This window comes from Euphorbia lathyris, chromosome 1 (genome assembly GCF_963576675.1).
Source record: "Euphorbia lathyris chromosome 1, ddEupLath1.1, whole genome shotgun sequence".
NCBI classification, from domain to species: domain Eukaryota; kingdom Viridiplantae; phylum Streptophyta; class Magnoliopsida; order Malpighiales; family Euphorbiaceae; genus Euphorbia; species Euphorbia lathyris.
In genome coordinates, this window is record NC_088910.1 from 137,083,622 (window position 1) to 137,105,686 (window position 22,065).

At 41.8% G+C, this 22,065-nt stretch overlaps 1 protein-coding gene across 1 annotated transcript; it reads right to left on the minus strand.

Annotated features, from left to right (window-relative positions):
- Positions 1 to 1,405: 1,405 nt before the first annotated feature.
- On the minus strand, positions 1,406 to 5,676 carry LOC136211087 (probable inactive receptor kinase At4g23740). Its single transcript, XM_066002611.1, has 4 exons — positions 5,389 to 5,676; positions 5,185 to 5,264; positions 3,672 to 4,975; positions 1,406 to 2,503 (listed from the first exon to the last, which is right to left on the minus strand). Exons 3-4 carry the CDS (start codon positions 4,885 to 4,887, stop codon positions 1,851 to 1,853), a joined length of 1,869 nt encoding a protein of 622 aa, XP_065858683.1. The 5' UTR covers positions 4,888 to 4,975; positions 5,185 to 5,264; positions 5,389 to 5,676; the 3' UTR covers positions 1,406 to 1,850.
- Positions 5,677 to 22,065: the final 16,389 nt, after the last annotated feature.

Sequence of the window (22,065 nt, forward strand, 5' to 3'; positions counted from 1 at the left end):
TTAGAAATGGCCTAACAGGACCTGAATTCAGCACTCCATCAAAATTTCTTGAAGACAGGAGGCCGGAACCACGACAACATCAAATTTTATAGGAACATGGGGACCGAAACTACTCGTGGTCCTGGCGGCCGGAGGGAGCCAAGCCTCCATATCCGCCCCTGTCCGTCATAAAACTTTTATATATTAAAAAAATATTATTGTTTTTTATATGTAAAATATGGGATTTAAATCTCAACCTTTTGTTCTTCAATCACTGAGTGATATCATCAAGTCACTTTATTCTTATTGATCAATATTCAATTTGTTGAACTTTTAAATGAATGATTTATTAAATTTATAGTTTGATAAATTTATAATATCTTTTTGTTTTATGTACTGATTCTTAATGGGTAAAGGGCTCGAGAATTAAATGGGACGGGTATGAGATGCAAAAAGTATACCTGTTAGGGTAATGGAACAGGTACTGAAAATTAAAAAAATAAACGGGTAAGAGTTTGGGATTAACACGATCCGTTGGTATCCTACCTGTTGTCATCCCTATTCATAACCCCTAAACTGCATCACTATTATGAATCCTAAATTTCATTTTTTATATAAAACTTTTAAATTTTACATTATTGTAATATTAAAGTTCAAATCAATAAAAACGTTCCACTAGAAAATGGATAAAGAACAACTTAACCCTATTTGTGGAGAGCTGATTTAGCTTTTATGTACAAAACAATACAACTTTAAATTTAACGTTTACCCGGACGGTGCAAATTCAAATCTTATTAATGGAATATGAGTTTTTTTTTTCATATGCAATTTCATATTCTGACGACTCTCTAACCTCTAACATTCTGGTCACGCAAATAAGACTTGAAATTAGGGTTGTAATCAAGCTAAGTCGAGCGGAGCTTTGATCTGCTAATGCTTGGCTCGTTAGAAAATTGATGAGTTCGAACTCAATATTTATTCATGAGATGCTCGTGAGCTTGTTCACGAGCTTTACTCGCGAGCATCTTGTTAATTGTGTCATTAATTATTTTTATTTGAAATTTCTTTAACACAAAACTACATAGTTCTGAAACCTCCAAAACTACGTTGTTTTAGCTTCCCTTTTATAGAAATACTATTACTAGAAAAATAATCAAACCAACATTGTTCACGAGCATATTCACATTATAATCGAAATTGTTCATGAATCTAAAATCAAACCTACTTACGGATATCGAACAAAATTTCGCTTTACTCAAACTCATCTCGTTTATAAATAAAGCCGAAAACGGTTAAGCTTTTATCAAACCTCTACTTGAAATTGCAACTCTTTCTTTAATTAAAAAAAAATCATTTTCCATTAATGAGACTTAAATTTACTGAAAATCAACTAATATTTACTATCTATAAACGACAACAAACAAACGAACCAAACCGGAACAACCTAATATCATTAAGAAGTGGAAGTCAAATACAATTTTTGTCTAAATCTGTTTAGAGCACTGAGACGAAAATAAACGAACTAAAGATCAAAATAGTCCTTAAATTGTCAGCCATAATCAATTTAGTCCAAAATCGAAACTTAAATATCAATTCAGCAATAAATTTTAACAAATTAGTCCAAATATAATCATTTTTAATACCTAAAATTTGTAAGATTTGACTAATTTATCAAAATTTTCCGACTTGAAAGCTGAGTTAATACCTAAAAATCATCGATTTAAACTAAATTGATCCCGCTGCGAAGTTTAAGTCCTATTTTGATCGTTAATTCAAAAATAAACCAAGCTACTGGTCCAAAAAATAAATAGATCAATAAAAAATGAAAACCATACACAAATTAGCACATCGTTTCTCATTCCAGCAGAAACTCATGATTCTTCCTCCACGTCCGGAGGCGGTGGTGGTGGAGTTGAACTTTCTGATCTGTTCCCGGACGGCGGCCGGTACTCAACCTCAACTCTCCTGACATTTTCAATCATTTTAACTATCTCTGTCATTTTCGGTCTTTGATCCGGCATTCTTACGACACAAGACAATGCTATCTGCAGCATTTCCACCATTTCTTCCTCTATATTTGGACATCTCATTAGCTCCACGTCGAATACTTCGGCTGTCCATTCCTCTCGAACGACCGAATGAACCCACCGGACTAAGTGAATGATTTCGTCACCACCAGTAGTGTGAATGGGGGACTTTCCAGTTAGAAGCTCTAGTAGTACCACGCCGAAGCTGTAGACATCTGAAGGCTGTCCTGCTTTTCGGGTGTCTGTCACTTCTGGAGCCCGATAGCCAGCAGCTCGAGAAATAGGAGGGGCTAGTGCGCTCATTATAGTCGCTAAACCAAGGTCGGATATGCAGCCATACTGTTGCGAGTTGAGAAAGATGTTCGAGGATTTTATGTTCCCGTGGACAAATTTCCCGCCATTCTCTGCATGGATACGAGCAATTCCTCGCGCTGCTCCTGTTGCAATATTCATTCTGGCATTCCAGTCGAGGGAGATTCGCTCGCCTCCTCTTTTGCCTGCAAAATTGCGAATGCATCAGCGATTTCTTGCATCAAATGTTCAATAATAGCAATTTTAGTGATGAAACCATATAGTAAAGGCGCAAGGCAGAAGATAACTACTTTTCACAAAGTTTCCGTTTACTATATTTCTAAACTCTTCAAAATGGAGCAGCATTTTTTTGTGTTGTTCTACGCGATATTTCCACCGTCCAGAAAAAGAGCTGGGATTAAAACATCCTATTTCTAATTTGGATGCCTAAAAAAATTGCGTAATTTCTACCGCCTAGGTGTGCCTCTAGCAAGGCGCACTCAAGCACTCGCCTCTTGAACAGAGCCCAACTTTTAATTTCTGAGACAACATGACTGGGCCTAGCGCCTTTTGTGCCTAAGGCGGTGCATGTTTGATAACTATGACCCTTTTTATACCCGAGAGAACACATGCCCGTATATACTAGAATTTCACCGTATACCATCATTTCTTCATTAACCCACTACAAGATTGTCAAATTGAGCTAAATCACTAGCTATATTTGATGCGATTTCAATGCTGCATAAACTTCAACCCGCAAATACAGGCATTCAAATGGAACAACATACCGTGTATGATAGAAGAAACACCCCCCTAACTGTAGTAATCATACACGATTAGCTTCAATCCACAAATACAGGCATCGACTGATTTGACACTAACCTAATAATTGACACAACACAAATACGACTCACTCACACGAATTGCCACCCGTAACTGGGAGCATATGCTCTCTTAGGCATAAATTTCTTAACTATACCATTTTTACCCTTTTTATGCCCGAACGAACACATCCTCCGGGTGTATACTAAAATTTCACCAGATACCACCATCATTGCTTCATCAATCCACTTTGAGATTGCAAGATTTAGCTAGTTCTACGGTCATACATATGTTTGAACAAGTATATACCATTATATCGTGTAAATTTGCGTCTAACGAAATCCTACATTGTATTAGCATATAATCTGAGCTGCAATTTCACACAGATTCAATTGCAAAAAAAATGGTGCTCAAACTTCTAATATAAACAATCACAGCTACAATAAAACATCAGAATCCATAGCAAAAACGCAATTACTAGCTTATATTTGATGCAATTTCAACGGTGCATAAACTTCAAACTAAAATACGAGCATTGAATAGACGACATACCGTGTAAGATAGAAGAAACACTCCCCTGACTGTAATATTCACACACCATTAGCTTCTCATCTTTGGAATAGTAGTAAGCCTTCAAATCAACCACATTCTCGTGCCGAATACTCCCCACAACCTCCATTTGCTGCTCGAAATCGCGCTTGCTGACACTCACTTCCTTCAACCTCTTCACCACAACCGTAGTTGAATCCTCCAGTATCGCCTTATAAGCCATACCGAATGTACCTTTCCCCAAAACCTCAGCAGAAGCCCTCAATAAATCCTCCAAATCGAAAGCGTAATTACACCCCTCAAAGAAAACCAACCGATTATTAGCATCCTGAGTCCTAGACACCATTTTCTCTGGTGTCATTTGACCCTTCTGCAACTTACCCGAAAACAACTCATCCTTGCTCTTCTTCCTTGAGCAACAAAGGATTAGCAGAAGAGCAAATGCTACAACCCCTAAAACACAAGCAGCAATAATAATCCCCAACAATGCTATTTCGCCAAGCTTCTTAGTTCTCGGATTCGGAGCAGAAATAGGAGCTAAAACAGGCGAAACCGAAGTTTCTAATGAAATATTGTTACCCGAAAATGAAGAACTAGGGAATCTTCCAAGTAATTTAGGTACATTACCAGTAAGATTGTTGTTAGACAAAATCAACTGTTGCAAATTGGGTAAATCAAAATTAGGGATTTCACCTGCAAGTGAATTGTTCGCGAGATTCAAAGAAGCAAGGTGGGTTAAATTTGAAATTGAGAGAGGAATACTTCCATTGAATCTGTTGTTAGACAAATTAACAACAGTGAGATTGTTCCAAACAGAGAAATCAGACGGAAGAGACCCAGATAAATTGTTGAACTGCAGATAAAGATAAGATAAATTCTTCAGATTAGAGAAATCCTGAGGGAAATCCCCACTTATAAGATTAGATCTAAGGCTCAATGTCTGCAAAGCTGAAAGACGGCTAATAGTGTTTGCCGGAACAGCGCCTGTAAACCCAACTCCGGGCAATCTCACAGCTATAACATGAAACCCATCTTTGCTACAAGTAATTCCAGTCCAGTTGCAGATTGAAGAGCTCTCGTTCCATTTCAATGAGCGAGAATGAGGCAAATTGTTAACAAAATCAAGTAAAGCTTTCTTATCGTCTACGGGGTCTGCAATTACAGCAATTAAAGCAAAACCTAGAAATAAAACGGAGAAGAAGATGTGCTTAGCTTCCATGGAAGCTGAAACTCAGCCAGAAACGAGGTGTTTACGCTGCTGAGCTAGCGAAATCTCTTTCTCTCTCTCTTTCCCCGCTTTTTCCTCCCTGCGTCAATTAAAAAAAGGTTAAATAACTGAAAAAGGACGATTTTAATTTAAAAATTGAAACAGAGAATGTGAAGAAAAGGGGGAAAACAAACAGCAAAAAGCAGATTCCGAGATAAATGTCGATAAAAGAAGAGACGGACTCTGGTTTATTTTAAAAACATCAAAGAATGAGCCATTTACAGTCAAAATTCAAAAAAGTAAGCTTACAAAATTCAAATTCTCGTCGGAAAGCAAAAATCACAGCTCCTCTTTTTGTTCTTAGACCTTTTTCTCTGATTCCCCCAAAGCTGCAAAAGAAAAGAAAAGACAAAGTTCAAAGCCCACTTGTAGCAGCAGCAGTAGTTACAGGTCCAGATCCAACAGCAAAAGGAATTAAAATTAAACAAATAGAAACACAATTAGAGTTCGTACATGTTATGATTCGTCGAAACAGTTAATAATTGGAGAAAAATGATATCATTGTGTCTTGGATTTTTCAGAAATTACAATAGTAGAGAGAAAGAAAGGGTTAGGTAGAAGATATTATTGATGTTCTTTCTTCTTTCAACGGCTACTTTTCATGTGTAACTGAAGAAGCGGCGGAGAGAAAAAAGGAAAGAATCTAGAGAGAGAGGATAATGGTGGCGGTTTTGTTGGCGGCCGATGAGGCGGAGGGGAAGTAACGGTGTAACGGGAAACCAGAGGTGTTAAGAGAGTGAGAGTGAGTAGTGAGTGGGATGGTGGACGGATTTGGTGGGGAGTTGATGACGTGGAAGGAAACAGAGTTGACACGTGGGACATCATTAATTGTGTGAATTGTATTGAAAAGTATGTTGTAAGATTATGTTGTCGTTTTGCTTTTGGAAAGGAGTTGATAGAGGTGGACTTAGCTAAATTACTAGGGTTGAGCTGTTCTCTCCGTGGTCGGCTCGATAAAAGTTTGGTTCAATTCGATTTATAAACGAGTTGTTTATGAGTATGATTTATTAGTTCGGTTCGTACCGAGCTTGAACAGATCAAAACTTGGTTCGAAAGCTTGCAAGCATGCTCGATTAGAACATTTATGAACAAATTTTAGTTTTATAGAACTATATAGTTTTATGCTAGTTCACAAATATGTAAATTTAATATTATTTCATTTGCTATTAGACGAGTTCGTTTACAAACATAATAAATGAGTAATATACGAACTATTTGTAAGCATCTTGTTTATTTATTCACGAACTTTGCTTGTGAGTTTGTTTATGTACACGATTAAAGAGCTATTTGCGAGCAAATTTCATAAATATAATTAACGATTTACTCACAAACAATCCATAGTTAGATAAAAAAAACCATGAACCAAGTTCAAAGAGGATTTTGGGCTCGAAACAAGCTCGAAGCTCGGCTCGAGCTCGTTAATTTTATAGCGAGCCGAGATTGAGCAGGCCAAAGCTCGGCTCAAGCTCGTTTATTTTTTAATGAGCTGACCTTGAGCAAGTCAAAGCTCGGTTCGAGCTCGTTAATTTTATAGCGAGCCGAGTTTGAGCAGACCAAAGCTCGGCTCGGCTCGATTATAAGCCTATGCATCGTTGCAGTTTAAACCGTATACCGAACTGAACCGCTTGAATTTGGTTTTTTTGATATTTTTGTTCGGTGCCGGTTTTATTTTTTGTGCATTTCGGTATTCAGTTCGGTTTGACAAAAAAAATGTAACAAATCGAACCACACCGAATTACACATATTCTATATCATATATTTTAATTTACAAGTTTAATTTTGTTTATTATTATTGAAATAATAAGCTAATATGAATATATTTTTTAAGAGTATTTCAAATATTTTATTGTTAAGGTAAATCTAATGATGAAATATAGTGATTTTTATTTTTTTAATTCAATTCGGTTTATTTGGTTTAAAACCGAACTGAACCGAACCAAAATTTTCGGTTTTATATATTATTCAGTTCGGTGTCAGTGTGAATTATTTTAGTAATTTTGGTACTCAATTTTTTTGGTACGGTTTTGAACCGATACACACCCCCAGATGACAGAGGCGGACATAAGCTAAAGTCTCACGAGGTCAAAATTTTAAGACAAGACATAAAAATATCTCTACAGTTAATGGTCATGAACAATTTTACAATGAGTGTTGATAACATCGGGATATTATCCATGGGATCAAAGAGGATATTTACCGAAACGACAGCGTATTGGGGCGCCCAGGAAAGCAATGGCGTATCAAGCAAGTCATCCAAATGGCGGATCACCTAGATTCCGCCACACGATATCCGTAGTCAAACCTACGTGAGACCCACCATCATGCCTTGATCCGCCCGCCGAACGGTAGAGCCGATTCCCAATAAAGGCAATTAATGAAACGTTAATGAGCTAACGGCCACACTTAAAGGAGATCCGTAACCGCCATTAATGAGGTATTAATGGAGACTTTCTGGTTACTGGAAGTTACGATCACATGACTATAAATAGTTTGCACCACAAGCTACCGAGGTACACATTCACATTCTCACTCTAGACCCTTCTCTTGTCAATACAGTTTATTTTTATTCATATACTGACTCTGGCATCGGAGCTTCCCCCCGTCGAACCCAACAACGCCCCCCACAGGGAAGGAATCTGATCAGAAGAACAACACCAGTTATCAATTGGTGCGGTGAAGGTAGAAGTCCTAATCAGAAAAGGACTCAGTTCACAATCTAAACATGGCAACTGGAGGGTCTAACCCCTCAACGGGAACTACAATACCGCCCATACCACCGTCAACTAACCCCACCACAGACGCTGGTCGCGTCGATCCCGATGAGCCAATTATTCATGACGAAGGGAACATGTCACCAGAAACCCTTTTGGATATTTGCGCAAGTACCGTAGGTAGAGAACATGGACCTATTATGGAAGGTCGATTAAGAGCTTTCCTAACAAATCGAGATGTAGGTGGAGCAACGACAGGAACAGCTTTCCCGCTTAATCATCGTCCGCCACCAAGACCGACCCTATCACAGTGGCCAAGTGCCTATGTGGGACCTAATGCTCGCCGTGACTCATCATTTTTTCTCTCTCAACCCGTAGATTCGACAATTGTCAACCTGGGGCTCGGCGACAACCCGCCATAAAATCGAGCACTATTTCATGATCTACCAGAGGGAAGTCAAAGAAATGATCAATCTCCCCGGAGAAACACAACAAATCCAGGGATCACTATTGGCGGACCTCGAGCTCCACCGGCAGCGGATCGGGGACAGAATAACACAGCGATAGATCAGCCGGAAGGCAGACGAGATGGTCACAGGCGTAAGAAACGGACTCGATCACGCAGAAAAGGGCGGTCCAGATCTCGTTCTCATCGCAGATGCAAAACTAAATCCCCTCGGCGAGGAAGGTCACCTCCACCCCCCGAGCAAAGAGGAAACGAACGGCGAACTGGATCACCTCACCAGGTTATACAACATCCACCGCTATATGGAGGTAATAGGGGACGATCTCCACCCAGAGGGCGTGACGGCGGTAGATCACCATCAGACCCTTCGTCAGAGTCCAGCTCCTCATCCTCGCAGCGAAGCAGGTCCCATAGTAGGAGGCGCCCTAAAAGGGGTCAAGGTTCTATGGCGGATCAGATAAGGGAGGAGGTACATAGACAGAACGAATAGAATGTTAGGCGTAACCCGTTCGCCAATCGGGAATCGCCCTTCGCCGCATGGATTGAAGCCGAGGAGACGGATAGGCATTTTAAGATCCCAAATATACCAGCCTATTCTGGTGAGGATAATCCTGAAGTCTGATGCGCCTCGCGGCGTTCGGTACCGCAAGGCTCACTAAGGGATAAGTGTACCCCGTCGTTATCAAGTAATAAAATCTGGAAAGTCCAGGTATCGAATCCACAGGATTTATTTACTACAAGTATCGAGCTACTTGGTCTCAGGTGTTATCTAAGTTGTGTGGGTTTTGAGTTGGTTTTGTTTAAGTTAATCTACTCCTAGTTGAATTATGCTACTCCTAGCTAAGTTATACTAATTCGACTAAGTTATTCTACTCCTAATTAAGTTATTCTACTCCTAGGTGATCTTTCACTAATGCAATTACCCGAAGGAACATGGTATAAACAATAATGATGAAGATAGATTATTAGGTCAATAGATTAAAAACCTAATCTAAGTCACTTGTATTCAAGGCGATTAACCCTACTTACCCTCCTGAAGTCCCTAGTGCGTGATTCCGTTGTAAGGCCGAAACTAGGTCTAAGGCTCAGCAATTTGGGCTTAATCAACTAAGAGGTCGTCAATCTCCTAGGCTCTGACTAGGTCAGATTCAGCTCGCAATATGTGCCTACTAGATTTTGGGGCTTTTGAATGAGTTAAACCAATTGAATAAAGCGTAAGATAAAGATTAAACAAATAATCATAGAACAAAATAAGAGCTAAAATATTATTAAAGGCAAAGAACAATGTCACAGGATACAATTAGCCCTAGGATTCATAGACTGTATCAAAGAGTACAAACAAAATTAGATGAAAGGAGATACGAAAATCCCTTTCAGGGAACCTGTCTACTCTGCAGCCGGCTTCCTAGGTCTTAAGGACGGACCTTGAATATTCCTCGGTGAGCGGAGCTTCGAAGGTGCTTCAATGGAGGTTGAAGGAGATGGAGAAGGTGGAGAGGAATCTTCAAGGGTGAAGGCTAAAGTAATTACAAAAATGAAAGATCCTATTTTACAATTGGAAAATCTTATTTATAGACGCGGTTCAGGCCCTCTTTCTGACCTAATTCGTATCCTTTTGCAGGTGGGAAGTCATGGGGTCAAACGTGTCTTCGTGGGGTCGGGAATCAGTCTTTTGACTGATTCCCGCAGGTCAGCTCGCCGAGCTGGGAGAGCCAGCTCGCCCGAGCTGGCCTACGAAGGCCAGTTCGTCGTGCGGCAATGCCCAGAACGCCCGTGCGTGTCTGCTGAATGTCCCAAAATGCGTTTTTCACCCGAATTCGTTCCTGCACATGCACGAAACTCCAAACAACATTAGTCCAAAGGCTAAATTGACCCGCCAATCGCTCATTTTAAGTGAAAACTCCATTTGGTGCGACTTTTGGCGGATCAATTAGCTATAAAAGATAATGGAAATCTGACGTACATGTTATTTTGGCCATATTTGCCTAAAATTACTAGAAAACGAGCCTAAACAATGAAAAGTTAATAAAACATTTCCAATTTCTAACTAACTCACACAAAAGCATATAAATGCAAGAATTGCTCGCTTATTCATGAAATAATGCTAAAAACCATCCTAAAACCGTACCCAAAGATAGGGGTTTTTGACCCCCTATCAAACCTCCTCGCACTTAAAACTTTACTTGTCCCCAAGTAAACTAAAAAACTAAACCCGCAATCACAAGCAAGCTAGAAAACCTCCTGGTTTGACTATGTGCTTGACACAATTTCGAGCATCTGTAATTACATGCATTCGGAAATACAAAGTAGAGACACGATATCCAAAAGCCGCATTTCAATTATCACAGGTCATATGTTTAAGAAAAAGGACACATGTTCAATTAAACGAGCTTAAGGGGATAGCTAAGTAAAACACCTCACCATAGGTAGTTCATTCAATTCACACAATTTTGGTGGCTAAAGTGTTTACTCTCGGCTTATGTTCTTGCTTAGGATTACGTTGATTGTGCACGTTCATCCGAGTTCCTCTACTATGCTATATGACTCCGATGATATCAAAAACAACCTCGAATTGGGGTTGTAATATGGTTAGAGGGTTAAAGGTACAACAAGGGTTAGGAGTTCTAGCGCTAGAAAAACAAAGTTTAAAAATGGCTTTAGCAAATTGTGAAGTGATTGAGCTTTTTATTCACATATTTTTTTCTGAGACGTTCTAATTTTAAGACTTGGGAGATATGGTTCTCCTTCTTTTGTTCGTCTCTTTTCTTTTTTCTATTTTTTTTTCTTTTTGGATAGTAACGCTCATTCACTTCTTAGCCTTTTGGCTTGCTACTATGGTGCCATAAACAAGGATAAAGCGCTAGAAGAAAACAAAGGCTCAATTCGAGCTTTGCAAAAATTCCGATTAAGCAACAAACCAAGTGATGGTTTGCAAAAATTTGGGTTAGAATGAAAGAAAAATCTACAAACTACAAAAATACAGGCTCGAAGGGGCTTCCTAGAGTGGATGAAAAAGAGAAATTAAGGTACATAAAAGGGTTAATTCTAATGAGGCTGATTCATCGTTTACCATCTCAAATCATTGCATGTAGGTTCAACTCAGTATTAGGTGCAAAATCTGTAATCTTTCCACAAGTCAAAGCATTCACACACAAATGTCAAGAAAAATAGCTTTTTGATGTTCGCTCTTGGGCTCAAATTCAACTCACAGTTCTTGGGTTTCAAATTTGTGCTTACTAGTTCTCCCCAAACTCAAGTTTAATATCACATGCCTTCAATTCTTAAGTTATCTGCCTAAGTAATGATTTTAGCATTTCTTCAAAAGTAGGGTCTAAATGAAAACTTTAGCTCATGCTTTTACAGATACAAGGGTTGTGTCCTACACCTAAACTAGTTGTCATACAATTTTAGATTCGGTTCTCAGCCCTCAAGGAAAAATAACGAAGTTTAGATTCGAAGGAGGTTCACGGTTTTAGGTCCTAAACATGCAAAAACATCAATAAAACCTGAAAACGCTAAACTAAACTAGACACGACGCAATAAAAATTTAAAAATTATACAAATTTTTGTAAGTTTGTCTACCCCTCCTCCTCACACTTAAATCATGCAATAAGTTCCAACATTGCATATAAAACACTAAAACGTATGTGAAAGAAGTTAGGATGGAGAAGAAAACTTACTGATCGGCCCCCCATTCTGTAGTTGTCTGCAGGCGCAGAACTTGTTTCGAATTATCCTTGCCAAAATAAAGCTTGAGGCGGTGCCCGTTTACTTTTTGGGTGATCCCATCCTTCCCCTCGATTTCAACCATTCCGGAGGGGTGCGCGTTGATAACTGAGAATGGTCCATACCATCTACTTTTGAGCTTGCCAGGGAAGAATCTCAATCGGGAGTTGTATAGTAGCACTTGATCGCCTATCTGAAAGGTTTTCTTTTGTACTTTCCTATCATGCACCCTTTTGATCTGTTCTTTGTATAGCTTAGCATTCTCGTAGTAATTGTACCGGAGCTCATCCAGTTCGTGCAGCTGAGTTAACCGTAGTTCACCTGAAAGTTTAGGGTCAAAATTTAAATATTTCAATGCCCAATAGGCCTTATGTTCTAGTTCAACAGGTAAATGACAAGATTTTCCGAAAACTAAACGATAGGGGGACATTCCTATGGGAGTCTTGAAAGCTGTCCGGTATGCCCAAAGAGCATCATCCAACTTAAGGCTCTAGTCTTTTTTAGCATTCCCTACTGTTTTTTCAAGAATACGTTTCAGCTCTCTATTTGACACTTCTACCTGACCACTAGTCTGAGGGTGGTAGGATGTTGCAACCCTATGAGCTACGCCATACTTTTGTAGTAACATGTCAAATTGTCTATTGCAGAAATGGGACCCCCCATCACTGATGATGGTCCGGGGGGTGCCGAATCTGCTAAAAATATTCTTTTTCAGAAATCTCATCACCACTCGAGCATCGTTTGTGGGTAGAGCTTCCGCTTCTACCCATTTGGAAACATAGTTGATGATTCGTGAAACCAACTGAGCTGAATCACAAGCACGGGCCCATCCCAAACTTAAGCCCACGGTTCAAGATTAAATGGGCTCCTAATAAGGGAAAGGGCTAACCGCCCCGAAATCCCAACAAGGCACTAAACCACCCACTCAGAGAAACGGGACCACGTTTGTGACTACGTGGAGAACGTGGCACAGAAAGAGTAACCGCCCTCGGCGGTTACCTAGAAAGGCTTATAAAAGAAATAAGAAAGCCAAGGGAGGGGTAAGTTCACATTTTTTCCTCAATACGATTATCAATCTACTAGAATTCCACATAAAACTGACTTGATCGTCGGAGAGTTTTCCCGGAAATCCTGTCTCCGGTTTTGTTTTGCAGGTAACTACGACGAGGATCATCCAATCAAATCCGGCAAGTTATCAATTGGTGCGATGAAGGTGGACCTTTTTTACCAACATCTGGTTAAAGGTACACCAAGAACATGTCAGAGCCATCACGAACAACCGGAGTTACAACCAGATCAACTAGTATGAACTCAAGAGGTCCACGGACTGTGAGTTCGCAGCCTGCGAGTACACAGCCTATGATACCCAGCTCGATGAATCCTTCAGGACAGTTGAGTCCATTATTGGAGGTCCAAGTGCAAACTGAGATGGAGATGCCGAATAGTGAGTTTGTGCAAATGGCAGGACAGGTCTTGGCTACGAATATGAGCCAAGCGGCTGGAGATCGAATGATTAGTTTATTAACTGCAATCGCAGATCACAATACCGCTGTAGCGGCTGCCCCACAAGAACCCGTTGTCACTTTGACACAACCATCGACTATTCCTGCCGTATCTACGCTTCCGCGGTCATCTCAAGAGACGAATCGGGTGGGTCCGAGTAGTCGCATGACACCACATAGCCATCCAGGCAACTACTCGCACCAAGATCCTAATATGATGGTCCATCCGACCTGGCAAACATCCCAACCAATGTCAGGAATGCAAGGAATTTTTCCGCTACAACAAACGGAGCCCTTTGTCCACAGACATTCAGAGTTGATGACATCTGAAGTGAATGTGTCTGGGCGGGAGCACACTTGGAATTTTGATCCTATAATTGGATAGCGGTTAGACCCACAGCGAGAACAAGTGTTGACACAGTATGGCAGGTGGATATCACCCAAAATTCACCAGCAGCGGATGGAAGAAGTTCGGTGGGAACCCAATACTGAATTGGAAGATCAACTGCAAAGCATGATGGAGCGAATGGGGTACACCCCTAGGGCGAGAGCGGTGGTGCAGAGTGATTCGCCTTTTTCCCCATCATTGCGGGAATTTATTCCAGATCACAGAATAAAAGCACCGGTGATACCTAAATACTATGGGGATCCAAATTCTGACCCTGAGGCGCATGTCAGGAACTATAGAGAGTTAATGGATGTTGCAGGAGCAAGCGAAAGCATAATTTGTCGATTGTTCTCGACCACTTTGGGTGGAGCAGCATCCGATTGGTTCCGATCTCTACCCACCGAATCCATTCACAACTGGACTCAATACAGTCGTGATTTCTGTGCAAAATTCGTGGGCTGTAAAGCGGCAGATGTGACGGATAGGCAGCTGAAAGAGATCAAACAGAGAAATTATAATTCCCTAAGGGAATTTGTTGTAGCATTCAACGATATTCTGGTGCGGTTGCAGAACCCAGATATCGTGAGCATTCGCAACATAATGGCGGATGGAACCACAGATTGGAGCATGCGGGAGGAAATCATCCGCAACAAGCCACGCACAGTGGCCGAACTCATGAAGATAGCAAAGGAATTCATGGAGGTGGATGATGTTAACAGGGAACATAGAGCTCAAACCCGGCGAGAGAGAGATGCGGCTAGATCCACTTCGGACAATCGGCGCCATCAAAATCAAACCCAATCTAAGGGTAATTTTGTTCGGAAAGGCGATCGCTCCTTTCAAAGGGGGGGGGGGATATCAAACACCATTGAACACGACTCGCCATGAGGTGTTACTTTGGATTGAAAAAAACCCCCTGAAGAAGGATGTGCAGTTTCCTGAGTCGAAAGGTCGAACCAGTTTGGGGTGATATCCTAACAAATACTGCAGGTTCCACAGATTGAACGGCCATGACACGAATGATTGCTACGAATTGAAGAGGGAGATTGAAAAGCTGATTGAGAGAGGAAAACTGAGTCAATTCATTAGAAAAGAAACGATTGATGAAAAAGCAATACTCCCACGTGAGATAGAAGCAAGACCAGAAAAGAAGCAGAAAAAGGAGTGATTAACGTAATAGCAGGCGGGATCTATGAGCCTCCAATAAAAAGGGCCCGCCGTGAACAGCGAAAAAGCAACACGAGTAGGGGGGATGCCCTTAATTATTCATTTGCACGAATCACGGAGCTGCATGCGGATGCGTTGGTGATTACGGTGGCTATTGAAGGATAGGACGTCAAGCGGGTCCTTATTGATACAGGCAGTTCTTGCAATGTTATTACTCGAACTGCATTCAACCAGTTGGGAATTAACGACGAGCGAGTAGAACATACATTCATGGATGTAACTGGTTTTGGAGGTCAATCATCTCAAACAAGTGGACAGGTGGTGTTGGAGACAGAAATGGGCGATAAGAATCTAAAATGGAGAGGTGATCTGGAATTCGCAATTGTTGATCTCCCATTGGCCTATAATATAATTCTGGGGCGTCCGTTCCTGTCAGAAACGGAGTCGCTCATTTCAATGAAGCATTTGACATTGCATTTGCCAACACACCAAGGGCGAGTCATTGTTGAGGGTGATCAACTTATATCTCAACAAGCTTATACATTGTCACTTGAAACAAATCCAGATGAAGAAGATAAAGTTGATGAGAAGTTGCCGGCTGAAGCGTTAGGAGAAACAGAACTATTCGCCATTTCAAATGACAAGAAAGTAAGGATAGCGGCAGGACTTCCAGAGGAAACGAAGAAAGCCATTACCGAGGTGTTGATCCAATGCGAGTCGGCATTCGCCGCTCCAGATGAAGTGCTGAAGGGGATAAGTCCAGAAATAGCAACACATCGTTTGAATGTGGACAAAAGTGCAACCCCAGTGCGACAGAAAAAGAGAGGACATGCTCTAGAGCGGCAGAAGGCGATTGAAAAAGCAGTGGCGGATTTGTTAAAATCAGATGCAATTCGAGAGGTCACTTATCCGGAATGGCTAGCCAATGTGGTGCTAGTCAAAAAGCCGAATGGAACGTACAGAATGTGCGTAGACTTCAAAGATTTGAATAAAGCTTGTCCGAAGGATATGTATCCGCTACCTAATATTGATATATTGGTAGATGGGACTGCGGGATTTGAAGCTTTGTCATTCACCGATGTGAAATCCAGTTACCACCAGATACCAATGGAGAAGGCGGATGAGATCAAGACGTCATTCATAACTCATCAGGCAACTTATTGCTTCAAGGTGATGCCCTTCGGACTGAAAAATGCGGGAGCAACCTATCAACGGATGATGAACAAAATATTTTCAGACAAATCAGGCGGGAACTTCTCGATCTATGTAGATGACATGATCATTAAAAGCAAGAAGATGCAAGACCCACAGGATATTAAAGAAATCCTGGAAGTACTGATCAAATATGGCCTCAAATTGAACCTGGAGAAATGCACGTTTGGAGCGAGAGCAGGGAAGTTCCTGGGTTTCATTGTTAGTGGCAAAGGAGTTGAGGCGAATCTTGAGAAGGTTAAAGCAATGATGGAGATGAAGACTCCAAGGAACATAAGAGAAGTACAGCGACTCAATGGGCGGTTGGTGGCATTAGGGCGGTTCATATCATGCTCGGCTAGAAGATGTCTACCTTTCTACAATGCCATCAAAAAATCTAAGTCCTTTGAGTGGACGCCGGAGTGTCAAGAGGCATTCGAGGGAATAAAGCGATTACTATGTTATCCGCCCTTAATGAGCAGGCCAGAGGATGGAGAAGATTTATTTCTTTATGTATCCGTCACCAGCACGGTTATATGCACTGTAATGGTGCGGGAAGAAGAAGGGCAACAATATCCGGTGTACTACGTGAGTAAAGTCTTAAAGGATGCAGAACTTCGATATTCGAGGTTAGATAAAATGGCCCTCGCGGTGATAACCACGACGGCTAGGTTGAAGCCATACTTCCAGGCGCATACTATCATTGTGAGAACTGGAATTCCAATGCGAAAGGTATTGCAGAAACCTGACGCATCCGGGCGATTGATGGAATGGTCAATTCGCTTGGGAGAGTTCGATATTCGTTACGAAGGAAGACCAGCTCTAAAAAGTCAAGTACTTGCCGATTTCGTGAATGAGTTCACGTGGGATGAAGACGAATGTCCAAAAGCACAAACAGAAGAATGGAGTATGTTCACAGATGGGGCATTATCCACAGATGGAGCTGGACTGGGAGTCGTCATCAAGGGTCCGGATGTTATTCGCCTGTACTATGCGGCAAAGTTAACATTCAAAACTACCAACAATGCCGCGGAATATGAAGCAATGATATGCGGATTGAAGTTGCTTAATGAACTTATGCCAGAAAGAGTGGTAATCTACAGCGACTCTAAACTCATGATAAATCACATCACAAAAAATTATCTGGTGAAACAGGAAGATCTGGTCAAATACCATCAGGTTGTCGGTAGATTGACGCAGGAGTTAACACATAAAGGAATCGTCTGGGAGATGGTGCATGTTCCAAGAGGCCAGAACACAAAGGCTGATGAGTTGGCAAAAGCAGCAGCGAGTAGAGACCCATGGAGTCAAAAAGCATGTAATTTGGAAATAAGGTCGTCACCAGCATTCGAAGCCGATCAGATTATGGTAATCGAAGAGCTAGAAGATGATGAAGATTGGCGGATGCCCATCCGCCAATATCTGGAACATGGAGATTTGCCGGTTGATAAAAGTTTAGCCAGAAAGCTAATCGGGCAGTCAGCGAGATACTCAATTCGGGATGGGACTTTATACAGGAAGTCATATACATGTCCATGGTTAAAATGTATTAGCCGCAATGAATGAGATTACGTGCTGAGAGAACTCCATGAAGGAATTTGTGGTGCGCATGAAGCATCCGCGGCGTTGGCAAGAAAAGTCAAGTTGATGGGATATTATTGGCCGAAGGTGGTGGAAGATTCCCAGAAAATGGTAGCGGAATGTCACAGCTGTCAAATCCATGCTAATGAAAAGCATGTCCCAGGAGCCGAACAAGTAACTATAATGACGGCGTGGCCATTCGCAACATGGGGGATTGATATAGTGGGGCCATTCCCAGAAACAACAAGGAAGAGGAAGTACTTGGTAGTCGCAGTTGACCACTTCAGCAAATGGGTAGAAGCAGAGGCAGTAACCGCTCAAACACCTGAGCGAATGATCGAGTTCTTACGAGAGAACATTATCATGCGGTTTGGAATCCCACAAACGCTTATAACCGACAACGGTACCCAGTTCAACTGTGTCAAATTCAAAGTATATTGCGAAAGCATGGGGATCAAGAATCATTTTTCCTCCGTAAATCATCCCCAATCGAATGGTATGACAGAGGTTACCAATAGGGCCATGATTCAGGGAATCAAGAAGCGACTAGGTGATAAGAAAACAGGTTGGGCGGATGAGATACCGCATATGTTATGGGCATACAGAACTTCTGTAAAGGCAGCAACAGGCGAAACACCCTTCTCGCTGGTTTATGGAGCCGAAGCAGTCCTACCTGTTAAAATCCATTCGCCTACAGATCGGGTAATTTATTACTGCGACACCCAAAATCCTATCAACATTAGAGATGCATTGGATTCTGTTGAAGAACGAAGAGAAAAAGCTTACATGCGAATGGCAGTATATCGCGATAGAATCAAGAAGTATCATGACAGAAGGGTGCGAAAGGTGATAATCAATGAGAGCGACTTGGTCTTGAAAAAAGCAGATAAAATACAGTCCAGAGAAGGCAAAGGAAAATTAGGCGTCAACTGGATCGGACCTTACAGGGTATCCAAGAAGTTGGGACCATCAACTTTTGAAATAGAAGAAATGAGCGGCAAAAAGCTCCCGCGCACCTGGAATCTAGAGAATCTACGCTTATATAAACAGGCCGAGTAGTTCAGGGAAATGACGAGTACTCTTTTCCTTTTATGAGTTTTTTCCCACTTGGTTTTCTGATAAAAGGTTTTAATAAGGCTTTGATCCCACACAGTTTATGTACCCATGTAACAAGAAGTCTTTTTTCTTTATCAATAAAGATGTTCATTGGTTACAATTATTCAGTATGCTACGGCTGAATGCAGGTCCTTTTCAAACTGATAATACAAACACATAAGTGTGTTGCCTACAAAAGAAAGGTGGATGCATGATTACGCATCATTCGTAAAACCTTATGGTTAACCTTAAACACATAAATGTGTTGCCTACAAAAGAAAGGCGGATGCATGATTACGCATCATTCGCAAAACCTTATGGTTAACCTTATGATTATTTGAAAAATTATAAGGCATAAAATTAAGCGAATAAATGAGTACTCAAAAAATTGCAAAAAGGGTCTGGCCACCCTAACGAAAACAAAACTAACTACGAAAAATTACAAGTATGAAGTCGGCAAAAGGCAAGGGTCGCATACGAAAATAACCGGCATTAAGGTGACGAAGAATAAAACAGCAATTGCACATATATGAAAAGCGGCGGCAAAGTCGCTCGGTTGATATATATACTGGCAGTTTGTTACATACAACAGTTCGGATATAAATAAAATTATACTACAGTTTCTTCCCCTTCGCCTCTATTGCCCCCTTCGCCTTCAGCGGCTCCTTCATCTTCTCTAGTGGGGTGATCTGCTTCAAGCGAATCCCCAACAATCAGATCAGTAACCGCATCAGAGCGAGGTACCACTTGTTCAACGTGAGAAACATCTTGTAGTACCCCTTCTTCTACATTCTGATTTGGGATCTCACGGCTAATTGGAGAGTCATGAAAACTCTGCCAATCTAGGAGAAGTACCTCATCCATATCGGCATCCTCGGCCTCCAACTTGTCCAATTTTTCAGCTAAATCCTTTTCAGGAATGGGAACCTTGGGGCGATTAAGTACACGATCTGGATGTCCATGCTCATAAACCGCATGAATCCGCTCTCCATACCAATAGATGCGAGCACCATCTTCAGCTGTGATCTCCTCGGCCCTCCTCTTTTGCATCTCCAAAGCTTCCTTAGACGAATTCAGATCATCAATGGCCTTCTGAAGCTCATCGGACTTAGCCTGGAGGGATTTGAGAGCTTCCTCCTTCTCGCTGATGGCCTTCTGACAAGCGCCTTCAAGGACCTTTACTTTGCCTTGGACATCATCAAAAAGCGACTTCTGAGTCGCCAATTCAGTGCCAAGGCTTTCCAGCTCTCTAGCTCGTTCAGCATCCCTGCAGAGGGCACCCTCCGTGAAATTGATAATCTGCATATAGGACGATACGTGAATAAAAAGAGCGAATGGAGACATGCATTTGAGGGATGGAACATGAGTAGAAAGCAATATACCTCTATAGCACGCTTCTCAATCCCCTCCATGGCAGTTGGAAGCGGCACTTGTTCGCGCATGCGAGAAGCAGAGGGGAGTCGCCCAAGGACATTGCATATGGAAGAAACAATGTCCTTACAGGAAAAGCTCACGGATTTACCAAAGGTCCTAGTCCACCACCCGCTAATGTCAGGAATTGGCTGCGAATACATAAGGAGAGGGATCAGGAGAACAGCAAATAACTGATAAAGGAAAATAAACAAAAAGAGTGAGTAAATTGTGATACCTCGTGAAATGGAGTACTGCCCTTTTCTTTGGATGGGGTGGATATGGGTGTACCACCAACGGTCAAGGATACGGAGGTATTTTTCTTCCTGAGGCGAGAAGACTCCGTATCCGCATTACTCTTCCGCTTCCTATTTAAGGGAAGGTCCTCAGAAGCAGAAGCAGGGCCTTGTGAAACGGAAGCAATTGTGGGGGAAGCCGCCTCGACAGAAGGAGTCGCCCCCACAGGAGAATTCGCCCCCGCAACAGGAGTTGTTCCCGCCAATCGCCTCTTCCTCCTCGCTAAGGCTTTCGCTTCCCGATCTACAGCGAGTTGGGATAAAGGGTCACCCCTGCAAAGGGTTAAGAGAAATCATCAACTAGGAAATAAGCTAATAGTACCTTGTACGAAAACGCGATAAGGGATATAAACAACGCGATCTTCCTCGCGGTAGGCAATCGCTACTCGGCTCCTTAGCATATGGAATGCCTGATCATATGTCCATACAAAAGGAGGAGTACTCTTCAAGAATTTTACAATGGCAGATTCTTCCTTGCTTGGATAACCAAAGTTCAAACTCTTTACATTAGGTCGGCCCCAGCAACGAAGAAAGTTCGAATTCCCTTTATGGAACTTGATGAAGAAATAAGACCTGTCCCACTCGCGGATTTTGTTCGACTTCTCATCAAAGCCGTAGTAACCGCTCTGTCGGATGAAAGTAAAATACTCCCCCGAACTTTTGAAATGATGAAGCTTGGAGAAAATCTTGAGCGAGAAGGGAACCTCCAGACAATCCGCCAAAAACTTGTCCAGAGTCAGGTCGGCCCATCCATTGGGGTGCAGTTGCCCGGGTGCGATTCCATAACCTCCAAGGATGGAAGCAATCTCATCTGCCAGCGGATACGTGAAACCGCAGATAATTTGATCGACAAAAATGGTAAAATACCCCTTCGGGAAGTCGCCGGGTCCTCTATTTTCCCCGGGAATGCTTGTTTCTAGGCCTTGAAGCCAAGGATACTGCTCCCGCAAGTCGTCAATCATCTCGCGGCAAACTAGGCTTCCTGACCTATCCTTCTTCGGTAATAAACGGGGAGTGGGGACAGGTGGTGGAATCAACTTCTTGGGGTCGAAACCTAGGCCCTCATCAGTCGTATTCGCCAGATGGAGAAAATCGGCAGGATGAGAATCAGACCTAGGAGAGCTAGTTGAAGCTTCATCAACCATCTCATCAACCTCGTGAGACACCTCGCGATCGTAATTTTCGTCGAAGGGTGCGAAATCAAGTTCAGGGTTCGACATATCGGTGAAGGAAACGAATAGAAATAAAAGAAAAAATGGTTGAACGAGTTACGAGTTACAGAAAGGGAAACTTACATGTGAGAAAGAATGTAGAGAAGAACGAACGCAAAAGGGTTGATGCCGGAGAGGAAATGACAGAAAACGAACAAACTACTTTCGAATTTTGAATACCCAAATGAAGATGGAGAGTTGTCTAAGACATATGAAAAGACCCTAAAGGGCTCTTGCTAAACTAGAGGGGAGGCATGTGATGATTCGTGAAACCAACTGAGCTGAATCACAAGCACGGGCCCATCCCAAACTTAAGCCCACGGTTCAAGATTAAATGGGCACCTAATAAGGGAAAGGGCTAACCGCCCCGAAATCCCAACAAGGCA